The sequence below is a fragment of the Mastigoproctus giganteus genome, chromosome 13 (assembly GCF_048544385.1).
Source record: "Mastigoproctus giganteus isolate SK-2022 chromosome 13, ASM4854438v1, whole genome shotgun sequence".
In the NCBI taxonomy this organism is placed as follows: domain Eukaryota; kingdom Metazoa; phylum Arthropoda; class Arachnida; order Uropygi; family Thelyphonidae; genus Mastigoproctus; species Mastigoproctus giganteus.
Window position 1 is genome coordinate 127300315 of NC_143587.1, and position 27112 is coordinate 127327426.

General features: G+C 38.2%; 1 protein-coding gene across 2 annotated transcripts in view; it reads left to right on the forward strand.

Annotated features, from left to right (window-relative positions):
* Hap40 (Huntingtin-associated protein 40 kDa) overlaps positions 1 to 27112 on the forward strand; it is a 246830-nt gene that overhangs the window by 92406 nt on the left and 127312 nt on the right. For both annotated transcript variants that reach the window (XM_090387399.1, XM_090387398.1), the window contains exon 4: positions 6246 to 6537. In XM_090387399.1, coding sequence (XP_090243525.1) covers positions 6246 to 6537 — 292 coding nt within the window. The remainder of the gene's footprint in view (positions 1 to 6245; positions 6538 to 27112) is intronic.

A 27112-nucleotide genomic window follows, 5' to 3' on the forward strand; every position in this document is an offset into this window, starting at 1 on the left:
TCCAGCAGGGATAAGGAGGTGATTATTCCATTGTATAAGGCAATGGTCAGGCCACACCTAGAGTACTGTATACAGGTCTGGAGGCCTCGTTTCAAGAAGGATGTAGAGCTGCTGGAACGAGTACAGAGAAGGGCAACAAGATTAGTGAATGGAACAAAGGGGTGCTCTTACGAAGAAAGGCTTAAGTTTTGCAAATTACAGTGTCTGGAGACTAGGCACCAGCGAGGTGATCTGATAGAGGTGTATAAAGCCTTGAATGGTTTAAGCATGCTCAATGCTGATGGGATTCTTCCTCTAGCTCAGAAAAATCACCTGAGAGGGCATAAATTCAAATTGAGGAAAGACAGATGTAGGATAGACGTGCGGAAATTTGCCTTTAGCCAGCGGGTGGTTGGTTGGTGGAACAGACTTCCATCCCTTGTGGTGGAGGTTGATAGCCTAAATAAGTTTAAGGCTCAGCTGGACAAGTATTTTGAACAAACAGAGGGGTGAAGTGGAAGTGGTTTTTTTGTTTTTTTTTGGCTGATGCTGCATAAGCTTGCTTTCTTGCATCAAATGCCTCTACTAATGCTTAATGCTAATGCTAACAGTTGAACCATCGATGTCAAGTGGACCAATCTGATTCATCCCCTTCGTTCTAGAGTTTACATAAGTAAAGAACTCTTTGCTGTTTTTCTTTGCATCCCTTGCCAAAGATTTCTCGTAATCTGCCTTCGCCTGCCTAACCTCATTTGTAACTTGGTTACAGATCAACTTATATCTATCATAGGCTTCTGTGTCGTGTTAATTTATATGTATCCCATGCATTTTTCTTCCCTGCCATAGGTCTCATTAGTTCATCTGATGAGTTCATCTTTTCAATAAAAGCAGTGCAAGAATCACTTTCACCTCTGCTAGTGGCTACTGTTAATTTATTAGTCCTTGTATCCCCCGAAGCTAGCAGTTTTCCGACCCACCTAACACTGCCTAGATAGCATCAGCAAATATTCTTGCACCCTTTCTATTTAAGTATATCCCATCCCTGTAGAAGCAGTCCCTTCTGTTAACAAGTACAGACCAGGCTGAAAAAAATTCTACCCATTGAGCCTTGCACAGTCTTTCCAGTGCCGAATTGATCGACAAGGCTCTTATCATATACTCCCTCCTATCGTGTCTGGGCAGAATTGCAGACACTTTCAAATTCAACCCTAATTCACGGCTTTTTTTTTCAACAGTGACCTGTACTTGTTAAGTAATTCAGCCGGTCTCCTACTCTTAATATCATTAGTGATTAGTGCCATCGTGTACAACTATATCACCTCTTGCACCCTTAAACGATGATATCCGCTCTACAATGTCATCAACCTTTGCCCCTGGCAGACCTACCCTGGTCCTGTTCCACCTATTTTTTTTTACAAAGCATGTTCCCCATTTTCCTGACAATAGAGTCACCAACAACTACTAGTTCCTGTGGGACCAGCGCATTCTGCCTTGGGGGTTGCTGCTGTGTTGCGTGATGACCAAGTGCAAGCTCTGGTGTTGATGTGGGTAGCTGAGAGGTTGATGGGCCCCTCAATTTAGATCCTTCGAGGGCATTCACCCTGTCCTTCAAGCTCTCATATAGGCCCATAACAACGCTGAGTTGTCGCCTGATTTCCTTACACTCCTTACATCGTCCACACACAAAGACATCCCCCATGGAAATATTGGAAATATTATGTCCCGTACCCGATTGCTCCACAAACATCATGCAAGCAAAACAGTGCATTTTAAAAGGCTGTGATTCAGAGGGCAACTGCCCCCCCCTCAGTTCTCTCCTGAGCCACAGCACTCCCATTAGCTTGAGCCTTTTGCTTGGTTGCTCTGTTCTGATTCATGATTTCGATTTAATTTCAATAAAATTTCAATTTCAGTACAAAATTATAACCCTAAACTTGTATCCCAACACAGTTATAACGCTATATATATTTTTCAGTATCGAGTATTATCTATGAGTTCTGTTTATATAACTTCCATATCAAGTTATGTATTAATTAATTATGTTACATTTGTAATCTAAGTCGTTATATGTATTTAGTTAAAAAGTACAATTTAATTGACGATGATCACTGCCACCTAGTGGGTCTTTTACCTGCAGATTCTTAATGCATGATGGGTTCCTGCTGCTAACTAGATCAAGAGTATTGCATTCTCTTGTTGCCTCTCTCTGACATGCTGCTGTAGGAAAGGGCCATCCAATAAACTTACAAACTTCTTGTTACTGTGTGAGTGATCAAGCCATAAGTTCCAGTCAAAACTGGAAAGTTAAAATCCTCAGTGTATAATGTTTCATGAGCTACACACTAATTCCCAGAAAAGTGGGAGCAATTTATGTACTTAAATACCACAGGACCCTTGAAGCACTCATTAGCCAGTGGTTAGACTGTTTGAGCCAAATACTCATTTTTAATTACATATAGAGTAATGTGCATATTTCTGTAACAATATGCTTTATCCATAAGTTCATACATGTTATTTCATTGACTTATATTCATTCATTTTTATAAGCTAATTCATATTCATTTCACATTTAATTGACGCCTTTCTTTTCCTTTAACTTCCATAATTTATCCCTTAACTTTTGGTCATCAGTGAGTACAGCAGGCCCTCGTTATAACACGATTCACTTTATGCTGATTTGCTATAATGCTGTTCTTATATTATAACCCATATCTGACTATAATGCTGTTACAAATCACTATAATGCTCTTTTATAGATTGCATTTTTGGCATATTTAACGAAATCGTTTCATTTGATGGAGTCAGCTTGAAAATGAATAGCAAAACAGCATTTAAATGTTTCCCATGCTCGGTGAAATTTTCTCGCACGCTGATTTAATTGCAGTATAGCGACTTGTTACGTAGTTCCAAGATCAACATTTTAAAAAATGATCAAGTATATTGCTTGTAATATTTGCGTTATATGCATTTATTCGAAGTCTAGTCATCACTCAGTACAGCATTAGCCATTGTGCTTAATGGACAGTTTACTCGAACGTTGTATCATAATTAATGCAGCCAATGCAGTTACATTTTCGAAGAGTTAATAATGATGGATAAGAATGAAAAAGCAACAACGCCTGGATGCAGTACGAAGATTACAAATGTAAGAAAAAGACTGAATTTGAAAATTAAATTAGACGTATTGAAGCGAATTGATTCCGGTCAACGACAAGCAGATGTGTGCCATAATTTAGTACTGGCAAGTTTAACTGTAAGAACAATTATAAAAAATAAAGAATTAATTTTAGCAGCTGAAAAGACAGCTGTTCTACTGCAAGCAATTAGGGCTAGGCCGGCTATTAGGATTGAAATGGAGAGACTTTAACTAATTTTATTGAAGATAATATCCAATACAGAATTCAGTTTAGTTAAATTTTATAAAAAAAAAAAAAAAAGACAGAGAGAGATTAGCCTATATCTGAAGAAAACTCACCTAAAAAAAAAAATTATGCTGAACCATTTAAAACTAGTAAGGACTGGTTGAATAGATTTAAAATCCAGGGAGAAGCCACACGTGCAGATCAAGGAGCCGAAACTTTCAAAATAGAACTTGTTAAAACTATTGAAGAGGGGTATTATGTGTTATACTTCTCAACAAGTTTTTAACATAGATGAAGGAGGACTTTTTTGGAACGAATGCCTAAAAGAAGTTTCATATTGAAGAAAAAAACATGCCAGGTTTTAAAGCAGCGAAGGATGAGTTGACTTTATTGTTGGGTGGTAACACTGCGGGGGATCTAAAATTAAAACAAACCCCTTTTAGTTTACCAGGAAGAGAGCCAAAGTACAACCCAAAATTGACACATTTTTCATGATTTTCATTGGAATTTTAAGTTTAATTTTGATTCGTAAGTAGTTACCACATAATTATATATGTATGTAATACAGAATATTTTATATGTACAAATATTTGAATATTAAATATTTTGACCGATATTTGTGCAACTTTTCACTACCATTTATTATTAATTAGGAAATATCCTATGACACCGACTGCAACTCACAAATACATATGTTTCCTTATGGGAATGCGGTGCTTGGGTTCTATTGTAGTAGTAGTAGTAGTAGTAGTGGCATGTGATGCAAGAAAGCAAGTGTATGAGCTTATGCAGCATCAGCCAAAAAAAAAAAAAAAAAAAATCACACCATTCCCTCCAAATGCCTGTCCAGTTCCTCCTTAAATTTATTCAACCTATCAACTTCCACAACGACAGATGGAAGTTTGTTCCAGCAATTAACCACCTGCTGGCTAAAGGCAAATTTCCGCACTTTATTCTACATCTGTCCTTTCTTAATTTGAATTTATGCCCCCTTAGGTTCGTAATCTGAACAAGGGGAAGGATCCCATCAGAATTCAGCGTGCTCAACCCATTCAAGGCCTTATACACCTCAATCAGATCACTGCGCAGGTGCCTAGTCTCCAGCCACTGCAATTTGCAGAACTTAAGCCTCTCTTGGTAAGAGGATCCCTTCATTCCCCTCACCAATCTTGTTGCCCTTCTCTGTACACGCTCAAGTAAATCTACATTCTTCCTAAAATGAGGCCTCCAGACCTGTACGCAGTACTCAAGGTGTGGCCTGACCATTGCCTTATACAGAGGGATAATCACCTCCTTTTCCCTGCTAGCAAAATTCCTATATATCATTGACAAAACCCCATGACCTGCCCTGGCAGCCTGTCTGCATTGCTCAGAAAACTTCATATCTGCCTGCACAATTACTCCCAGGTCTTTTTCATTTTCTACCACCTTAAGTGTAGTACCACACAGTTGGTATGTTTCTCTGGGGTTACTTCTACCCATATGCAGTACTTTGCATTTGTCAAGGTTAAACTGAAGTTTAACCTTGACAAATGCAAAGTTGCCACTTCTTAGCCCATCTGCCCAAATTATCCAGATCCTGTTGCAGTAGCACACTGCCATTACTGTCATTAACAACCCTGCCAACCTTTGTATCATCTGCAAACTTCGACATTAAGCCTGATATACCTTCATCAATATCATTGATAAATATACAAAACAACAGTGGACCTAACACCGAACCCTGTGGGACCGCACTAATAATATTAGTCCAAGAAGAGCAGCACCCACTGATTACCACCCTCTGTCTTCTCCCACTTAACCATCCTTTTATCCATTGTAGCAACTTACCCTTAATACCATTCTGCTCCAATTTGTACAATAGTCTTCCATGCGCAACAGTGTCAAAAGCTTTCCTGAAATCCAAATATATGATATCAATATTATTTTTTGCATCCTGTTCCTTTGTAACCACATCATAATATCCTATCAAATTTGTCAGACAAGGCTTTCCCTTAAAAAACCCATGCTGTGTCTGAATTATTGCTGCAGTCTTGTCTAGATGATCCTGTGCATCTTTAACCAGTGACTCCATTATTTTACCAGGAACAGAAGTTAAACTAACTGGTCTGTAATTACTTGTGTCACCCTTCGATCCCCCTTTGTGAATTGGGGATACATTTGCACATCTCCAGTCCGTGGGAACCTCCCCTGTGTCCAAGGACGCTCTCATAATTATGGCTAAGGGTTTGCTTAGCACAGATTCACTTAGCACTCTTTTTCCGGAACGAATTATCAGCATTAAGCGGGGGTCACCTGTATTGTAAAACTTTTATTATTTTTATAACTTTTTTTAACCGTGCAAAGCATCTTAGCAACAATAAAAGTTGTGAATAACAGAGAAAGAATACAGTTTTTGCCAAAAGTGGAAATGCTGATTTGGATGTTATATGATTAGTGCTTTTTTTTAATTCAATTTTTGACAGAACGTAAACATCCTGTGTTCATGATTGATTCTTTAATTATGGAACTGTTTTCTGAAGTGGAAGTAATAAAAAATATGGTTCTACATGTTAAAAAAGCAAAAGTTATTTCGAATGATATGGCATCTGATGTAACTGCTGGAGTTTCAAAAGAAAAATTCTTTTAATAATCTGATATAACCCTCTAGGTGCCAAAGAAGTTTACATCTTCATTATCACTTTTTTAAGGTATTATAATGAAGGTTTACATGGCACTTGACAGTTATCATTCTGAAACTGACAGTGGTCCAATCCAATCCCAGACCTGCCAGATTTGACAGTTTGTACTGCATTATATGTTTTTTTTTTTTTTTATATAATTAAAATTAAAAATATTGTATTGCATGTGATATGCTATTCTTTCAGTATGCATAATCATATTTGTAATTTTTATGTATTCTAGGTGTGAACACAACTTAGGAAACTCAGTTGGAGAAACACAAGCATTAGTGCAAGCAGCACAGCTGTTTTTGGAAGCTGAAAAGTTAAATCACCAGTTGCATTGCCCTGGGTTCAATGAACATTTAAATGCCTCAATCAGTTGTTATAATCATGCCGTTAAAGTATATCTTGAGCAAAAGCAACCTTCCCTTGCAGCAGTCCTTTGCTTGGAAGTAGGACAAGCTCTAAGAAATTTGGGAAAAACAGCAGAAGCTATTCCACATTTTCAAAGAGCTGCTGAATTACAAAATCAGGTAACTATAACAAATTATAATTCAGATTATTGGTAAAACTTATAATGATTACTTGGATTTTTTTGACTAGATATTTATGGAATTCTGTAACCATTAGATAGAGACAAATTCATGATATTTGCTTTTGGCTTCAAAAAATTAGTTAAAATATAAATCATTTCTTTCCATTAATTAATCATCCATTATTCGTTGTAATAATACTGTGCAGTTTTTTTAAGCACAGAATAAAATGTGCATGTGTGTTTACATTTTCCGTATGCAGTGATGACTCGCCAAATTGTTAAAGCAGACAGTTTTTAAAGTTGAAACAAAGCAAAATGTAAGTTGTATTTTGTATCAGTGGATGTAAACAAAAGCAGTAAATTTATAGGCTAGTTATAGTTTGGAATGATTAAAAATTGATCCCACAAACTGTCATATTAACACGTTCACTACCCAAATACAAATCTCCATCCAAACGATCTACAATTTTTGTGTCTTAATGCAGATATGTTTCCATTCAATTGCAGTCAACAAGTCTCCAACAGCCAGCCATCTGCCGGTTGAAGGCCAACTTCTGCACATCTTTCCTGCAACCATGCTTGCTCAACTTGAATTTATGTCCGCACGCACTCACGTGTGTGTATGTAAAAAGTGTTTTCCTATAAAATTTTACACTAAAGGGATATAATGGATCCACAACCTGGAACATCAGGAGTGAAAAGGAACAGGGATGGACAGTATGTTGAACCTGACAACATTAAATCAATTCTTTATAATATGTCATCTCATACTGAAATAGAATTCTATTTAAGTGATACATATTCTGAATCTTGTTCAGATGCTATTTATGTGACAACTGTTGAGATTCTTTGTGATTCTTTTATTTGTGTAGTACAATACTGGCTATCTAAAACAGTTGGAAGAAGGTTTTTTTCAAATAATCTGTTTTAAATTCGGTCCATCTGTAGTATAAAAGGTAAGGACAAAAACAAAAAATAATGAGAGAAAATTAAAATGATTTGCAAATGAAGGTGATGCAAATCATACTGAGCATTAGCAGGTAGTATCTGTAAAGTAGCCTGGCTATGTAACACCTAGCTAACATGCAGTTCATGCTTTCTCTGTTTTTTTTTTTTTTTTTTTTTTTTCATAGCTGTTAAAATGTTCAAAGGATATGCTGCAGAATTCATTGATTTGTAGAGAAAATGCTGTACAGGTGAGTGAGTGAACCCTGGTAAGCCCTGTTACGTCACTTTGGTGGCAAAAAACATGTAGAGTGGTTCCCTTCAAGTTGCCTGGTCAGCATGAAGAGAAAAAAGACCAAATCCTCCAGCACATGATGAAACAAATGGCTCTCAGTCCCTAGCGGCTTTCACTCCCACTCTTGTGGCATCAAGAGGATCAGAGTGGAAGCAGAGGGTGCTAAGAATCTCTGGGTACAACCAGGCTGCCATGTACAGCAACTGAACTTGGCCTGTTCCAACGTAGGATAGCTCATTGATGAAGATAGGATATTAGAGCTGGAAAATGAATTAGAAAATGTGAATTGGAATATCATGGGTTTGGCTGAAACAAAAAGAAGACATGAATCATAAGTTTATCAAGTGGAAATCTGCTGTACACCAATGGAAACAGTGAAAAGAGCAAAGGTGGAGTTGACTTTTTGGTCCATAAAGATATAAAAACAACATTTTGGAATTCAAAGTCACATCACCAAGGGTGATAAGACTGCTTATCAGGATTTTTAAGATATGCTGCAGAATTCATTGATTTGCAGACTTTATAATGATTTATGCACCAACATCGAGGAATGATGATGAAGACGTTAAAGAAATGTACACTGAAATTGAGAGACTTCTAGATGAACACAAAAGTCACTACACAATTATTATGGGGACTTCAGTGCTAAGTTTGAAAAGAGACAAAATAGTGCAGAAAGGGAAACTATAGGAAATTTTGGAATTGGTTAAAAATGAAAGAGGTGAAATACTTGTGGAATTTGCAGAATCTCAAGGAATGTCAGTAATGAACACTTTTTTCAAGAAAAGGGCAAACATGAAGGTAGATGTGGAAGAGCCCAAATGGATTACCAACTAATAGTAATAATAATAGTAATGGAGGCATGTGATGCATGAAAGCAAGCGTATGAGCTTATGTAGCATCAGCCAAAAAAAAAAAAAAAACAATTTCACACATCCATTTCTTCTAAAAGTTTGTCCAGTCCCTCCTTGAATATATTTAAACTATCAACTTCCACAATGTTAGATGGAAGTTTGTTCCAAAAATTAACTACCCGCTGGCTAAAGGCAAATTTCCACACATCTATTCTACAACTGTCTTTCCTCAATTGGAAGTTATGCCCTCTCAGGTTCGTAATCTGAGCAAGTAGAAGAATCCAATCAGAATTCAGTGTGCTCAATCCATTCAAGGCCTTATACACCTCAAGTGTATAAAGCCTTGAATGGATTGAGTCTCCTTAGCCCTTTATTGGTAAGAGGACCACTTTATTCCGAACACATATTGTTGCCCTTCTTTGTACATGTTCAAGCAACTCTACATCCTTCCTAAAATGAGGCCTTCAGACCAGTACACAGTACTCAAGGCATGGCCTGACCATTGCCATGTACAAAGGAATAATCACCTCCTTTTCCCTACTAGCAGAATTCCTGTATATCATTGACAGTACCTCATGACCTGCTCTGCCATCCTGTTTACATTACTCAGAAAACTTCATATCTGATTGCACAATTACTCCCAGTTTTTTTATTTTTTATTTTCTACCATCCTAAGTGTAGTACCACACATTTGGGTACATTTCTCTGGGGTTACTTCTACCATTTTGCAGTACTTTGCATTTGTCAGTGTTAAACTTCAGTTGCCTCTTCTCAGCCCATCTGCCCAAATTTTCTAGATCCTGTTTCAGTAGCACACTACCATTACTGTCATTAACAACCCTGCCAACCTTTTTATCGTCTGCAAACTTTAACATTAAGCCTGATATATACCTTCATCAATATCATTGATAAATATACAAAACAAGAATGGGCCCAATACCAAAGTCTGGGGGACTCCACGAAGAATAGCTTCCATTGATTACCACTCTCTGTCTTCTCCCACTCAACCACCCCTTTATCCATTGTAGCAAATTACCCTTAATAGCATACTGCTCCAATTTGTACAGTAGTCTTCCATGCGCAACAGTGTCAAAAGCTTTCCTGAAATCCAAGTATTTGATATCAAAATTATTTTTTGCATCTAGTTCTTTTGTAACCACATCATAGTATCCAATCAAATTTGTCAGACAAGACATTCCCTTAACAAACCCTTGCTGTGTCTGAATTATTACCGCAGTCTTGTCTAGATGATTCTGCAATGCATCTTTAACCAGTGACTCCATTATTTTACCCGGGAGAGAAGTTAACCTAACTGGTCTGTAATTACTCGTGTCAACCTTTAGCATTAGCATTAGTAGAGGCATTTGATGCAAGAAAGCAAGCTTATGCAGCATCAGCCAAGAAAAAAAAAAATAATAAATAATAAATAAAAAATAACCACTTCCCCCCTCTGTTCGTTCGAAATACCTGTCCAGCTGAGACTTAAACTTATTTAGGCTATCAACTTCCACGACAAGGGATGCAAGTCCGTTCCACCAACCAACCACCTGCTGGCTAAAGGCAAATTTCCGCACGTCTATCCTACATCCGTCTTTCCTCAATTTGAATTTATGCCCTCTCAGGTGATTATTCTGAGCAAGAGGAAGAATCCCATCAGTACTGAGCATGCTCAAACCATTCAAGGCTTTATACACCTCTATCAGATCACCTCGCTAGTGCCTAGTCTCCAGACACTGTAATTTGCAAAACTTAAGCCTTTCTTCGTAAGAGCACCCCTTTGTTCCATTCACTAATCTTGTTGCCCTTCTCTGTACTCGTTCCAGCAGCTCTACATCCTTCTTGAAATGAGGCCTCCAGACCTGCATACAATACTCTAGGTGTGGCCTGACCATTGCCTTATACAAGGGAGTAATCACCTCCTTATCCCTGCTAGAAAAATTCCTATATATCATCGACAATACACTATGAGCTACTCTTGCAGCCCGTCTGCACTGCTCAGAAAACTTCATATCTGCCTGCACAACCACCCCCAGGTCCCTTTCATTCTCTGCCACTGTCAGTGTAGTACCACAGAGTTGATACGTTGCTCTGGGGTTGCTGTTTCCCATATGTAGTACTTTACATTTGTCAATGTTAAACTTCATTTGCTGGCCCCGGGTGCCAAGCGTTCCGTGGCCAAGCGATTTGTAGTACATTTCTAAAAGCGATTTCTGCAAAGAGTATTTGAGCAAACAGATTCTATTTTTGTTTCAAAAACCGTTTTCTTAATTTCTTTGTATATCCGAGTAGCACTTTCACTCTACAAGAAGTAGGGAAAGGCCCAGAAAGGGAATCCACCTTTCTGTTTTTTTCTATAAATACTAATTACTAACCCAGCCACTTGGTCACCTCGTGGCACTGCTCCTGCCTCCCCGTGGCGGGGCCGGTAACCTGGGTGGAAAAGATAATCCCCCAGGGCCAAAAGGAGCCATCATGGATTCCACAAATTTTCCACCCTTAGAGCCTTCAAGCTCAAGACCAGAATATGGTAATGAAGACAAGGAAAATAGCCAACCCAAAAGGCTTCGAACAGAAACACACTGTTCAGATATTCCCAATTTTTTGGTGATGCACTCTCTGTCTACCCAGCCTGTGGGTAAGTTATCTCCGTTCGTGATTCAAAGACATCTAGAATCTATTGCAGGCTCACCAAAAATGGTAAAGCGACTCCAATCCGGAGATCTCCTGATTGAAACAGCCACCACAAAACATTCGGAGTGGCTATTAAAGACAACGACATTTGGTGGGTTGCCAGTATCTGTTACTCCCCACAATACCTTAAATTCATCAAAGGGTGTCATCACAGAATGGGACTTAATTACTGTGTCTGAGGATGAATTAGTACAAGAACTTAGCAACCAAAAGGTAATCAGCGCTAAAAGAATAATGACAAAAAAAGATGGAAATCTCATTCCAACTCGTTCCATCATTTTAACTTTTAGTACTCCTGATTTGCCATCCTCAGTAAAAGCTGGATATTTAAACTGCCGAATTCGTCCATACATCCCAAATCCTCTTCGCTGTTTTAAATGCCAGAAATATGGCCATTCACAGCAGGCATGCAGAGGTGACGCCATCTGTCCTATTTGTGGAGCAAAGGATCATACGCAGGCAGATTGTCCAGCCGCAATTCCCATCTGCCCCAACTGCAAAGGCAATCACCCCGCATTTTCTAAAACATGTGAAATGTGGAAAACAGGTAGGAATATCCAAAAATATAAAGTAGAACACAAAGTCACATATCCTGAGGCACGCAGACAAATAATGCTGACCATGCCAAGTCCATCTTATGCCTCTCGAACCCGAAGTTTTCATACAACTGCAATTCAAACAGATGTGTCAATACCGCCCAACGTCTCGCTAGCTAATTGGGTTAAAGCAACCATATCAACCACAGGAAAAGAAAATTCTAAAACAAAAACCAGCAATGCCACCAACACCCCAATTAGTATCCCAAATGATACTGAGACAGTCTCAAATGACACAGAAAAATTCCCAATTGAGACGCGGACAGTTCTGCATAACAAAGAAAAACTTAAAACTGCTAAAGATAAGAATAAACCTGAATCATCAGCCAGTAGTATGGAAGTAGATGTAAACCCAGATCATGAAGAACCCATACTAGAACTTCATGCAAATGACACGATGGATACTGGACGCCCTACTTTCCCGAAAAAAGACCGAAAAAAATCCTCTTCAAACAAAAAACAGTCAGATGATTCATCCTCAACTAAACCAAAATGAACCACAACATCTTACAATGGAATTGCAGAGGCTTTCGTTCCAACACAGATGATATTCAATACCTAATTAACCAATATTCTCCGGTTGCCTTTTGTTTACAGGAAACTTACCTAACCACACAAATTTCTCCTTCGATAAAGAACTATTGGATTTATCGAAGAGATCGAAATACTGCTAACGCTGCCCATGGTGGTGTGGCAATACTAGTAAATTCAAAGATCCCATCAAAACATATCCCACTCCAAACTGAAATAGAAGCTGTTGCTGTTCGTATAACTCTCCATGGTACAATAACACTAGTCTCAATCTATCTACCACCAAACTGTACTTGCTCTTTAAAAGACCTTGAAGACCTCTTTATACAGATACCTCCACCTTTCTGTATATTAGGGGACTTTAACGGGCACCACCCATTATGGGGCTCTACTAAATTGGATAGACGAGGTAGACTAATTGAAAGTTTTTTGGAGGCACTAAATCTCACTGTACTCAATACAGGTGCACCGACACACGTACAGCTCCCAGCAGGACACACCTCAGCAATAGATCTCTCAATGTGTTCACCAGTACTAGTCCCAACCATAGAGTGGTATGTAATAAACGATCCCATGGGCAGTGACCATTTCCCAATAGTATGCAACTTTCTGAAAGCAAAGACTCCTTCATTTCAACCCTGCAGAAAGTGGAAATTTGTCCGAGCAGACTGGGCAAAATTTCAGTCATCAATTGACCTTGACGAGGAAAAAATCCGCCACCAGCATATTGATGATGTGACAGAATACATCACGTCGCATCTTCTAAATGTGGCTAAAGACACGATACCACTATCAAATCTGCCGGGCCGAAAGCATTATAATTACTGGTGGAATGACAAATGCATCACAGCAAAGAGAGCAAAAAATAAAGCCTGGAATTTGTTTCGGCAGTGCCCAAGCACAGTCAATCTCATTAATTATAAGAAATTAAGGGCAAAAGCACGCTTTATACAAAAGCAAGCAAAGAAAGAATCCTGGACCCGTTTTACATCCAGTTTTCACAGAAATACTGATCCCAAAATAATATGGAAAAGAATTAGACAGCTGTCTGGTAAGTTTCCTACCATACCTTCTCCAATCCTCTCCTGGAATGGGCAAGATATATCTAATCCTGTAGATATAGCCAATGCTTTGGGCAATATTTTTGCAGAAACCTCAGCAACATCAGCATATACTAGCTCATTCCAAATAATTAAAAACACTAAAGAAAAGCATGGTATTAATTTTGAAACTTCAAACCTTCTCCCATATAATAAACCTCTGCAATATTCTGAACTATTACATGTCATTAGAACAGCCCGCAATGGTGCTGCTGGACCAGATGGGATTTATTATGTCATGCTACAACATCTTAATGACAAAGCTTTGTGCCTCCTCCTAGTCTTTTACAATCGTATATTTTTAGAAAATGTTTTTCCAGTTTCTTGGCATCACTCTACAGTTTTGGCATTCCTAAAACCTGGAAAAGATCCATCCAACCCATATAGCTATAGACCCATATCTCTCTCAAGCTGCCTCAGTAAAATCCTTGAGAAAATTATCCACAGAAGACTCATCTGGATCATCGAGTCGGAAGAGCTAATGAGCCGTAGTCAATATGGCTTTCGTCAAAACAGGTCATGCTTAGACCTTATGGTCAAGGCTGAATTTGCCATCCGTAATGCTTTTGTCAAACATGAACATCTAGTAATGGTTTCAATAGACATAGAGAAGGCATTTGATACCACCTGGAGGCATGGTATACTTAGTGATCTGTACTTTCTCGGACTACGTGGCAACCTTCCTGTATTTATTAAGAACTTTCTACATACTAGATCATTTCAAGTTCGATACCAACATGCCCTCTCTTCAACTTTCATTCAGGAAGAAGGTGTTCCACAGGGATCAGTATTGAGTGCCACTCTTTTTGCTATTAGAATTGATTCCATCACCAAACAGCTTCCAAACACAATTGAGACTTATCTATATGCAGATGACCTTTCCATCTCCTGCCATTCCCAAAACATGAGATCTATTGAAAGACAGCTTCAAATTTCACTAAATAAAATACAACAATGGGCCAGCCTCAACGGCTACCGACTCTCTCAGCAGAAAACAACTGCAATCCATTTTTGCAGACAACGAAAACTTCATCCGGATCCTGAACTTCAAATTTCCAATGTCTCCATCCCAATCGCTACTAACATCAGATTCCTAGGATTAATCCTTGACCACAAATTAAATTTCCTAGATCATATTAAAAATGTACGGACTTCCTGTCTGAAAAAGATAAACATACTCAGAGCCTTATCTGCCCGAACGTGGGGTGCAGATCGTACCTCCCTGCTTCGGTTGTACAAAGCATTAATCAGATCCCGTCTCGATTATGGTGCTCCAATCTATGATTCTGCCAGAAAGAGTGCATTACGCTGGCTTGATCCTATTCAACACAGTGCTTTGAGAATTGCAATTGGTGCGTTCAGAACGTCGCCAGCACATAGTCTCTACATAGAAGCTCACGAGCCCCCACTAACTTTACGCAGGAAAACACTGTTATTGAAATATGCTGTCAAGATACAAAGTTGTGCCTCTCATCCCGTTCAGTCATACCTTTTTAACCCACCGTTAGAAAACCTATACAGAAACAAACCCAGCATAGTTAAACCAGTTGGTCTTCGCCTTCTTGAACTGGTGCAGGTTTGGAATATTTCCATCCGGAAAGTACAGCAGATACCAACCTTTGCTCAACCACCATGGGCTCCTCCTCCTCTTCCAACATGTGACACTTACCTCTGCCAATGGAGAAAGAATACTTTGCAAGCAACAAACTTCAAACAAATTCATGATGTTCACATTCAAAGATATATTGATTTCTACCAAATTTATACAGATGGCTCTAAATCTAATTCAAATGTTGGAGCAGCTGCAGTGTTTCCAAATACAGTTGTATCAGTATCCCTTCCATCAGATTTTAGTATATTTTCTGCTGAAATGTATGCAATAAAACTTGCTTTAGAAAATCTCTATTCTGACTGTTTTTTAAAATCTGTTATTTATACTGATTCCCTCAGCTCAATCATGTCGCTAAGTAATTGCGAAGATAAAGTTCACCCTGTTCTAGATGAAATTAGAAGCTTGTTACTACAAATCAAAAAACGTCAACAACTGGTTGCTTTTTGTTGGATAGCCGCCCATTCCGGTATTTTAGGCAATGAACTGGCTGATAAAGCTGCAAAAAATCCAACTACCTTTGATTTAACCAATATCCCAGTTCCAGCATCAGATTGTGTACTAACCGTTAATGCTGCTTGCCTATCACAATGGACAGCACTGTGGCACTCTCAGACTAATAATAAACTCTTTCAGTTTAAACAAGATCCGAAAATTTGGCGTTCCAGTGTCCGTACATCGAGACGAGAAGAAGTAGTCCTTTCAAGGGCAAGAATAGGTCATACTCATCTGACACATCTTTATTTACTCACAGGAGGTGATCCACCACAGTGTACACATTGCTCTAACATCTTGACTGTTAGACATATTCTCATTGGCTGCCCCTACTATAAACAACACAGAGCTTCATCCTTGATCTCACTGATAAATGATCGTAATCCAATAACTCTTGAAAATCTCATTGGTGATAAGGCAAATATTTCTGAATTTTTTGACTTCCTCAAGCAAACTGGACTTTTTAATAATTTCTGATTTAAAATTTTCTTTTGATTTTATGGAAATTCCTCATCTCTTAAAATAATAAGTGAATAGGCACATTATAGCCATAGATGCTTATGTGCCATTAAGCCTCCATAACAACAACAACAACAACTTCATTTGCCACCTCTCAGCCCATCTACTCAACCTTTCCAGATCCTGTTGCAGTAGCATAGTGTCAGTAGTGTCGTTGACAACCCTGCCAACCTTCGTATCGTCTGCAAACTTGGACATTAAGCTTGATATACCATCATCAATATCATTTATAAATACAGAAAACGATACTGAACCCTGAGGGACTCCACTAATAACATTAGTCCACAATGAGCAGTGTCCATTGATTACCACTCTCTGTCTTCTCCCCCTCAACCACCCCTTTATCTATAGCAGCAATTTGCCTCCAATGCCACACTGCTCCAATTTGTGCAGCAGTCTTCCATGTGCAACAGTATTAAAAGCCTTTCTAAGATCCAAGTATATAATATCAAAGTTATTGCCTACATCCAGTTCTTTTTTGACTGCATCATAGTATCCAATCAAATTGGTCAGGCAAGACTTCCCCTTAACAAAACCATGCTGTGTCTGAGCTATAACTGAAGTCTTGTCTAGATGATCCTGCAGTGCTTCTTTAACCAGTGCCTCCATTATTTTTCTTGGAACAGAAGTTAAACTAACAGGTCTATAATTACTTGTGTCGCCCTTTGATCCTCCTTTGTGAATTGGGGTCACATTTGCACATCTCCAGTCCATGGGTACTTCCCCTGAGTCCAAGGAAGCTCTCATAATTATGGCTAAGGATTTGCTTACTTCCTTTGCTGCCTCCTTTAATATAACTGGATAGATCCCATCCACCCCAGGTGGATGGGATCTATCCAGGATTTATATTAAAGGAGGCAGCAAAGATACCTTAGATCCCATTTGTAAATTGATGATACATGTGCACATCTCCAGTCCGTGGGGACTTCCCCTGAGTCCAAGGATGCTCTCGTAATTGTGGCTAAGGGTTTGCTTACTTTCTTTGCTGCCTCCTTTAATATAACTGGATAGATCCCATCCACCCCAGGTACCTTTCTTATGTTTAACCTCAACAATTTCTCCTCCACTTTGACCTCTCAGTTATTAGAAAAATTTAAGCACCCTGTTACAGTTTGATGAACTTCTGGCATTCTCCTCCCTCAATAACTCCTCATGTGTAAATGTGGATGCAAAATACTCATTCAGTTTGTCAGCTATCTGAGCAGGATCAACGCTCGAACCATTGATATCAAATGGACCAATCGTATTTGTCCCCTTCCTTCTAGAGTTTATATAACTAATGAAACCTTGCTGTTTTTCTTAGCATCCTTTGCCAAATATTTCTCATAATTTCTACTCTCCTTTGTGACTTGATTACAGACTAGCTTGTATCTATCATTCGCTTCTGTGTCGCCTGATAATTTATATGCATCCCATGCATTTTTCTTCTCTGCCACGAGTCTCATTAGTTCATCTGACATATATTTAGGCCTAAACCTTGAGCAATATTCTTAATCTGTATGAAAAGCCTAGTAGTGTTCACAATTAGTTCCTTGAATGCTTCCCACTTAAAATTTGCTGTTGGTAACATCATCTGTTGGTCTCACTATGCAGAATTTAAAATCTGTCTAAGACTACTGTAGTCACCTTTACAGAAGCAAAAACCCTTCCCTTTACCTCCAAACATCAAAAACCCTTCCCTTTACCTACATCAGTAAACAGTGATCACTGGCACCTAGTGGCTCCTTTAACTGCAAATTCTTAATGCACGGATAATCACTGCCGATAACCAGATCAAGAGTATTACCCTCTCTGTTTGCCTCTCGAACATGCTGCTGCAGAAAACAATCATCCAATAAATCCACAAAAGTCTTGCTAGTGTGAAAGTGACCAATCCACAAGTTCCACTCAATATCTGGGAAGTTAAAATCCCCCATTATAACACAATCTGATTTACTCTTCCATTCTATTTCTCTGTACAATTGTTCATTGTACTCATTAGAGTCATTAGGCTTATAACACACTCCTACTCTCGTTTTTGCTTTCGCAGTGCTTATGTCACACCAAACTGACTCAGCATTGCACTGTCCATTTATGCCAACTGGTTGCACTTTCTTAGATTTTATGTTTTTCTTAACAGCATAACCCCTCCTCTCTTCTTATCCTATCTATTCTTTCTTACACATTGTACTCCACGAATTCCAATTCTGCATTCCTAATATCTGTGTGATGCCACATCTCTGATATCCCAACAATATCCACCTTTGATGTCTTGATCAGCACTTCAAATTCATCAAATTTTTTGCTATACTTCTGGCTTTGGTGTATATGCAAGTATTCTTAGTTACCCTAACACAGCCCATGTATTTATTTGTTTTATGATGACTCCCACCAGTCCCTGAAACCCCACCACTCCAGGCCGCTGCTCATTCTATTAGAAGCAGTGCAGGAATCACTTTCACCTCTCCCTGCGGCTACTTTTAACCTTTTAGTCTGTGAGCCCCTCAAGCTAGCAGTTTCTAACCCACCTAACGCTGCCTCGGTAGCATCAGCAAACACTCTTGCACCCCTTCTATTTAAGTGTATCCCATCTCTGTAGAAGCAGTCTCTCCTGTTTACAAGCTCAGGCCACACTGAGAAAAATTCTACCCCATGAGCTTTGCACAGTCCCTCCAAGGCCAAATTGATTGACAAGGCTCTTATCATATATTCCCTCCTATCATATCTGGGCAGAATTGCAGACAGTTTCTAATTTAACCCTAACTCACGACTTATTTTCAGCATTGACCTATACTTGTAAGTAAATCTGAAGATCTCCTACTCTTAATCTCATTAATGCCAACCTGTAGAACAATATCACCCTTTGTGCCCTTAAAAGATGATATCTGTTCTGCAACATCATCAACCTTTTCCCCTGGCAGACATACTCTGGTCCTATTCCACCTATCCTTTTTACAAAATATATTATTGATCTCTCTAACAGTAGGGTCACTGACAATAACTAACTCCCGTGGGACTAGCGCATTCTGCCTTGAGATTGCCGCTGTGTTGGCTGATGCACAAGCATGAGCTCTGACTTTGATTTGTGCAACTGGGAGCTTGATGGGTTCCCCATTTTAATACCTTCAAGGGCATCTACCCGACTATACAAGTAGCAGGAGTTGTTGTTGTTGTTGTTTGGTTTTTTTTTTTTTAGGCACATTAGCAACTATGGCCATATTGCTCCGGGGATATGCAGTTGTCATTCCCTGACCTTTCTGCATCCTCTGTATTTGTTGGTCACGGGCTTGAACCCTGGTCTAATCAAGAAATGTGTGCTACGCACTGCTGCTCCTGCCCACCTGGCCACGGAAGCACCCTAGCAGGAGTCACAGCACTCCTGCTATCTTGTGCTCGTTGCTTTGCTGCTTTGTCTGAGGCATGATATTGAAATTAACAATAAAAATTAATAAGTTTAATAAATTTAATTATGAATACTGTACTATCTAATAGATTCCTAAATGCAGTGATATGTATTACACTATATAGTTTTACGTTAGAGCTACCTATTTACCACAATTAAAAGTTTGAATTTCCTACCACTCACTCTATATGAAAACAATGGCTGCAAGATTCGAATAAAACAACGGTTTTATGTATATTAAGTAGTAATCTACAAAAACTATCTAAATTAAAAAACAAAAATAACGCGCGTAACTAGAACTATGAAGCTACTTATAAAGTACAATATAATTTGACAGTTAAGTAAATAAAATAGCAAAATAGTCATGCTTTTTTTTGGATCTTGTAATTTACAGCTGGAACTTGTAAAGACAGTTATCGCCCTCTTCTGAAATCATCTAATGAAATTGACTTCATCCTCAATAATAGAAGATATATTGTGAGTGATGTTACTATCCTGAACAAGGTAAATGTTGGAAGTGATCATAGAATGGTAAGATGCATACTTGATATAGATGTAAGAAAAGGAAAAAAACTTACTTGAGTAAATAATACATTCTTTGAGATAACAGAAGAGGAGAAAAAGCAGTATGTACGGAATTTGACGGCGCCTCCATAGCCAGGTGGGAAGGAGCAGCAGTGCGTAGCACACGCTTCTTGATTAGACCGGGGTTCGAGCCCATCACCACCAAATACAGAGGATGCAGAAAGGTCAGGGAATGACCGCTGCATATTCCGGAGCAATATGGCCTTAGTTGCTAATGCTCCTAAAAACCAAATAACAAACAAACAAACTGGAATTTGAAAAAAGAAGTTTGAGCTTCTGCAGACCTTTCAGAACCAAGATATCGATAAGGAATACAACTTACTGAAAGTGATAAAGCCCATATAGGTAAAAAGAAATCCAAAGAAGAAACAATTAGTCAAGAAACACTTGTTATGCTGAACAAAAGATGACAAATGAAAAGCAAGATAAACACTGACAAGCACAAAATTGAGTATACTGAGTGAGACAAAGCCATTAGAAAGAGACTGAGAGAGGACATAAGATTTAACACAGAAACTGGAACAGAAACACACACACACACACACACACACACACACACACACACACACACACATACAACATACCCGATATCCTTCCTGATGAGGTAGAACATGCATGGAAGAAAATGAAGAATCAGAAAGCCCCTGGTGAAGATGAAGTTACTGTAGAGTTGTTAAAATTGGAAGGAAGAGACATGACACAGAAACTGGCAAGACTCTTCACAATATACATTAGGAAAGGCATGACACCTAAGCAGCGGAATAATGCAATCAAAATTTTGCTGCATAAATAGGAGATAAATCAGAAATTGGAAATTATAGACCAATTAGCTTGTTGTCGCATATCTACAAGTTGTTCACAAGGGTCATTACTAACAGAGTAGAAAGAATACATTTATATGAGAATCAACTAAAGGAGCAAGCTGGCTTTAGGACAGGGTTCTCATCTATGGATCACCTTCACGTAATAGCACAGCTAATGGAGAAAGCAAATGAATATAAAATGCTATTGTGCCCGGCCATTTGTGTATTATGAAAAGGCATATGACTCCATACAGCATAAAGCAATGTTTCGGACACTGGAAAGACAAGGCATAGATATCCCATACATTATGATATTGAAGAAAATATATGAGAACGCTACCTCCTTTATTAGACTAAACAAAGATATTAGCAAATTTAAAAAGAAAGGAGTTCAACAAGGAGACACAATATCTCCAAAGTTGTTTACTGCTGCCCTTGAGGAAGCATTCAGAAGATTAGACTGGTTGCAGAAAGGAGTCAATGTGAATGGAGAATATCTAAACCATTTATGATTTGCAGATGACATTGTGATCATAAGCCATGATTCCAAATAGTTAGAGGAAAATCTTAATCAGTTATGCAGGGTTAGTAAGGATTTCAGACTAAGTAATAATGAATAAATATGCCACAGAAAGGGACATAATGATTGAAAGAGCAGTAATTGAAAAGGTGGAGTCATATACTTATCTGGGACAAGTCATTAGCTGTTAATAATGATAAATGGCTGGAAGTGAAGAGGATAAATTTCCGATGAATAGCATTCAGGAAATATAGTCACATACTGATGAGCAATATCCCAATTTGTCTGAAACTTAAAATAATGAACCAATGTATACTCCCCACCATGAGTTATGGAAGTGAAACTCGGGCACTCATCAAAAGAATGGAAGAGAAGCTGAAAACTACACAGCAAAGAATGGAATGAATTATATTAGGAATCAGACTGTTAGATAAGAAGAAAAACATATGGATTAGGCAGCAAACACAAATAAAAGAAATTGTTATCAGAACTGAAGAACTGAAATGGACTTGGGCAGGACACGTAGTTCAAAGACATGATGACAGATGGACTAAGAAAATAACAGAATGGTACTTAAAAGGAGCTAAAAGAAAACCTGGAAGACAACAATGGAGATGGACAGATGAAATTCAAGGGTTCATGGGTAGTAAATGGATGGCCATTGCACAAAACAGATAAAACTGGAAAGGTGTTGGAGAAGCCTTAATCCTGCAGTGGATTGAAAACAGCTGCTGATGATGATTATATGATAAAAATATTTATAGCAAGGCGTATTAAAAAATTAATATTTGTAGAAGAATAAGAGAAATTTTCCTCAATGTAATACGCAGAACATTTCTGTATGATACTCCAAGAAATAAAACGAATAAAAAATCTCTTAAAACGAATAAAAGATTAGCACAAAATGATTACAGTAAAAAATCAATCGAAAACGATTCAAAAATTAATTAAAAATTCAAAAAAAAATTTTTAAAAATTAATTAATTTAAAAAAGTTTAACGTAAATTTTGAAAAACTATTTTCCTTATAAATATTCAATGATGGAATCTGCTTTAGACTCAGAAATGCAGATATTAACCAGCAGATTCTTAAACAGGGGTTATCCCCTTGCTACAATAAACAACAAACCGAATTAGGGTACAAGCTAAGGATAGGATACAAAAATATGTATCCTATCCTTATCATATCCAAATATATGTATCCTACACCAACCAACAATAGTAACATCAAAAAATACTTTCATTTCTGTCCCATATGTTGAACAGTGGCACAAGCAGCTTAACAGATTCTTTAAAGATACCAAATTTAGGATTGTGGTCAGACCAATACAGAAATTACATGCTACACTGAACAGTCACTCAGTTGTTTCCTCTTTCGCGACACAAATAAATTACTTGATATACAACATTTCTTGCAGTGATCACGACTTGTGTTACCAAGGATCTATACTATTTCCGCTGAATATCTGAGTAAAACAGCACCCATCCTCAGTACGTGCATCTCATTCAGCAGCGTTAGAATTAGCCTTTCATGCTGTTAATGAAAACCATACATTTTTATTTAACAAGGCCAAAATACTTAGTGTCCAACTTAATTATATGAGACTATTAATTGCAGACACTATCGAAATTAAATTACATAAGAATTCTATTATTAATGTTCGCCGTCCATATCTAATCTCCGATTCATGGTCTTTTGCACGCATGCACGAAGACAAAGACTCGCGGCCTTTCATGTGCAAGGACAAATAATCTCTCTATTTAAGATTCAAGCTCACATACTCCGTAATTTCCATTCCTGTGATCACGACATACGGTTGTAAAGAACTGTCAGCTTCAGGAAGGAAAATAATTTTTTCAAAATTTACATTAAACGTTTTTAATTAATTAATTTTTGAATTGTTTTCAATTGATATTTTACTGCGATCATTTTGTGTTAATCTTTAATTCATTCTAATTTCTGGAGAGTATCATATGAAGTGTTCTACATATAATATTGAGGTAAATTTCTCTTATTCTTCTACAAATATTGATATCAATGTAGAGCGTATTGAGCATCATAGCTCTGTTATATACTATTAAAAAATTAAGAATTGTGATGTGTTTGAAAATAAGCCTTCAAGGCTGAGTAGATTTATCCATGCCACATTGATGCAATGCATAAATTTGCTAAAAAAAGTTTAAAAATTTCCTATTGGGTAAATTTTTATTTGCAGTAATTCATTACATCAATACATTGTTGCTATTAATAGGTAATTATTCCTGAACATCCAAAATTAGACCATACATATATTACCTTATTTTAAGCAGTTCATCATAAGCCATTTTCAATCCACTGCAGGATTAAGGCCTCTCCAGCAACTTTCCAGTTCCTTCTGTTTTGAGCACTGGCCATCCATTTACTACCCACAGACTCATGAATTTCATCTAACCATCTCTGCCTTTGTCTTCCAGGTTTTCTTCTAGCTCCTCTTGGGTACCATTTTGTTATTTTCTTAGTCCATCTATCATCATGTCTTCGAGCTATGTGTCCTGTATAAAAGACCATTTTAGTTCTTTAGTTTTGATAAGAATGTCCTTTACTTGAGTTTGCTGCCTAATCCATGTGTTTCTCTTCTTATCTAACAGTCTGATTCCCAATATAATTCATTCCATTCTTCGCTGTGTAGTTCTCAGCTTCTCTTCCATTCTTTTGGTGAGTGCCCAAGTTTCACTTCCATAAGTCATGGTGGGGAGTATACATTGGTTCATTATTTTACGTTTCAGGCAAACTGGGATATTGTTCTTCAGTATGTGACTATATTTCCTGAATGCTATCCATCTAAAATTTATTCTTCTCTTGACTTCCAGCCATTTATCATTATGACAGCTAATAACTTGTCCCAGATAAGTATATGACTCCACCTTTTCAATTACTACTCCTTCAATCATTATTTCCCTTTCTGTGGCATACTTGTTCATCATTACTTTTGTTTTAGCCATATTCATCTTTAGTCCAAAATCCTTACTAACTGTGCATAACTGATAAGATTTTCCTCTAATTCTTTGGGATCGTGGCTTATGACCACAATGTCATCTGCAAATCGTAAATGGTTTACGATTTGCAGATGACTCTCCGTTCACATTGACTCCTTTCTGCGACCAGTCTAATCTTCTGAAAGCTTCCTCAAGGGCAGCTGTAAACAGCTTCTTAGATATTGTGCCTCCTTGTCAAACTCCTTTCTCAATTTTAAATTTCCTACTGTCTTTGTCTAGTCTAATAAAGGAGGTAGCATTCTCACTTTGTGAGAATGCTACCTCCACTTTGTGAAGAGCCTTGCCAGTTTTTGTGTTATGTCTCTTCCTCCCAATTTTAACAACTCTACAGTAACTTCACCTTCCCCTGGGGCTTTCTGATTCTTCATTTTCTTCAATGCATGTTCTACCTCATCAGGAAGAGTATCGGGTATGTCGTATGTGTTGCTAATTTGCAATCCATCTTCCCCACTTGGCATTATTCCCTCGCTCCTTGTATAATTCTCTATAGTAGTTTTCTGCTATTTGAATTATGCCTTTCCTGCTGTTTATAAGTAAACTATTGCTATCCTTCAGTTTCAGTATCATTTGTCTTTCTGTATTACTTCTCATGGCTGCTGATTTAAATCCTTTGTTTTCCCTTAATGCTTGTTCTACTTTTCTTGTGTTAAATCTTCTTATGTCCTCTCTGAGTCTCTTTCTAATGGCTTTGCATAACTCAGTTTTCTCCTTGTCAGTGTTTATCTTGCTCTTCATTTTTCGCCTTCGGTTCATCGTAAGTGTTTCTTGACTAATTTTTTCTTCTTTGGATTTCTTTTTCCCTATAGGTTTCTTGGGCTTTATGACTTTCAGAAAGTTGTAATATTCCTCGTCGATATCTTGGTCCTGAGCAATCTGCAGAAGCTCAAACTTGTTCTTAAGTTCCAGTACATACTGCTTTTTCTCCTCTTCTGTTATCTCAAAGACCTTTGTATTATTTACTCTAGTTTTTTACTTTCCTTTCCTATATCTATATCAAGTGTACATCTTACCATTCTGTGATCCTTCCAACATTTACCTTATTCAGGACAGTAACATCATTCACCCTTTTCTTGAAAAAAGTGTTCATTACTGACAATCCTTGAGATTCTGCAAATTCCACAAGTCTTTCATTTCTTTCACCAGTTCCAAAATATCCTATAGTTCCCCTTTCTGCACTGTTTTGTCATTTTCCAACCTTAGCATTGAAGTCCCCCATAATAATAGTGTAGTGGGTTTTTTGCTCATCTAGAAGACTCTCAATTTTGGGTGTACATTTCTTCAACCTCTTCATCATCATGGCTCGATGTTGGTGCATAAATCATTATAACCTGATAACTGGGAGTAAAGTGGAGGAGAAACTGTTGAAGATAAACACAAGAAAGGCACCCGGGGTGGATGGGATCTATCCAGTTATATTAAAGGAGGCAGCAAAGGAAGTAAGCAAACCCTTAGCCATAATTATGAGAGCTTCCTTGGACTCAGGGGAGGTACCCATAGACTGGAAATGTGCAAATGTGACCCCAATTCACAAAGGAGGATCAAAGGCTGACACAAGTAATTATAGACCTGTGAGCTTGACTTCTGTTCCAGGAAAATTAACTGGTTAAAGACGCACTGCAGGATCATTTAGACAAGACTTCAGTTATAGCTCAGACACAGCATGGTTTTGTTAAGGGGAAGTCTTGCCTGACCAACTTGATTGGATACTATGATGCAGTCACAAAAGAACTGGATGCAGGGAATAACTTTGATATTATATACTTGGATCTTAGAAAGGCTTTTGATACTGTTGCACATGCAAGACTGCTACACAAATTGGAGCAGTGTGACATTGGAGGCAAATTGCTGCTATGGATAAAGGGGTGGTTGAGGGGGAGAAGACAGAGAGTGGTAATCAATGGACACTGCTCATCGTGGACTGATGTTATTAGTGGAGTCCCTCAGGGCTCAGTGTTGGGTCCATTATTGTTTTCTGTATTTATAAATGATATTGATGATGGTATATCGGGATTAATGTCCAAGTTTGCAGACGATACAAAGGTTGGCAGGTTTGTCAAGGACACTACTGACACTGTGCTGCTGCAACAGGATCTGGAAAGGTTGAGCAGATGGGCTGAGAGGTGGCAAATGAAGTTTAACATTGACAAATGTAAAGTACTACACATGGGAAACAGCAACCCCAGAGCAACGTATCAACTCTATGGTACAACACTGACAGTGGTAGAGAATGAAAGGGACTTGGGGGTGGTTGTGCAGGCAGATATGAAGTTCTCTGAGCAGTGCAGACGGGCTACAAGAGTAGCTCATGGAGTATTGTCAATGATATACAGGAATTTTTCCAGCAGGGATAAGGAGGTGATTATTCCATTGTATAAGGCGATGGTCAGGCCACACCTAGAGTACTGTATACAGGTCTGGAGGCCTCATTTCAAGAAGGATGTAGAGCTGCTGGAACGAGTACAGAGAAGGGCAACAAGATTAGTGAATGGAACAAAGGGGTGCTCTTACGAAGAAAGGCTTAAGTTTTGCAAATTACAGTGTCTGGAGACTAGGCACCAGCGAGGTGATCTGATAGAGGTGTATAAAGCCTTGAATGGTTTAAGCATGCTCAAT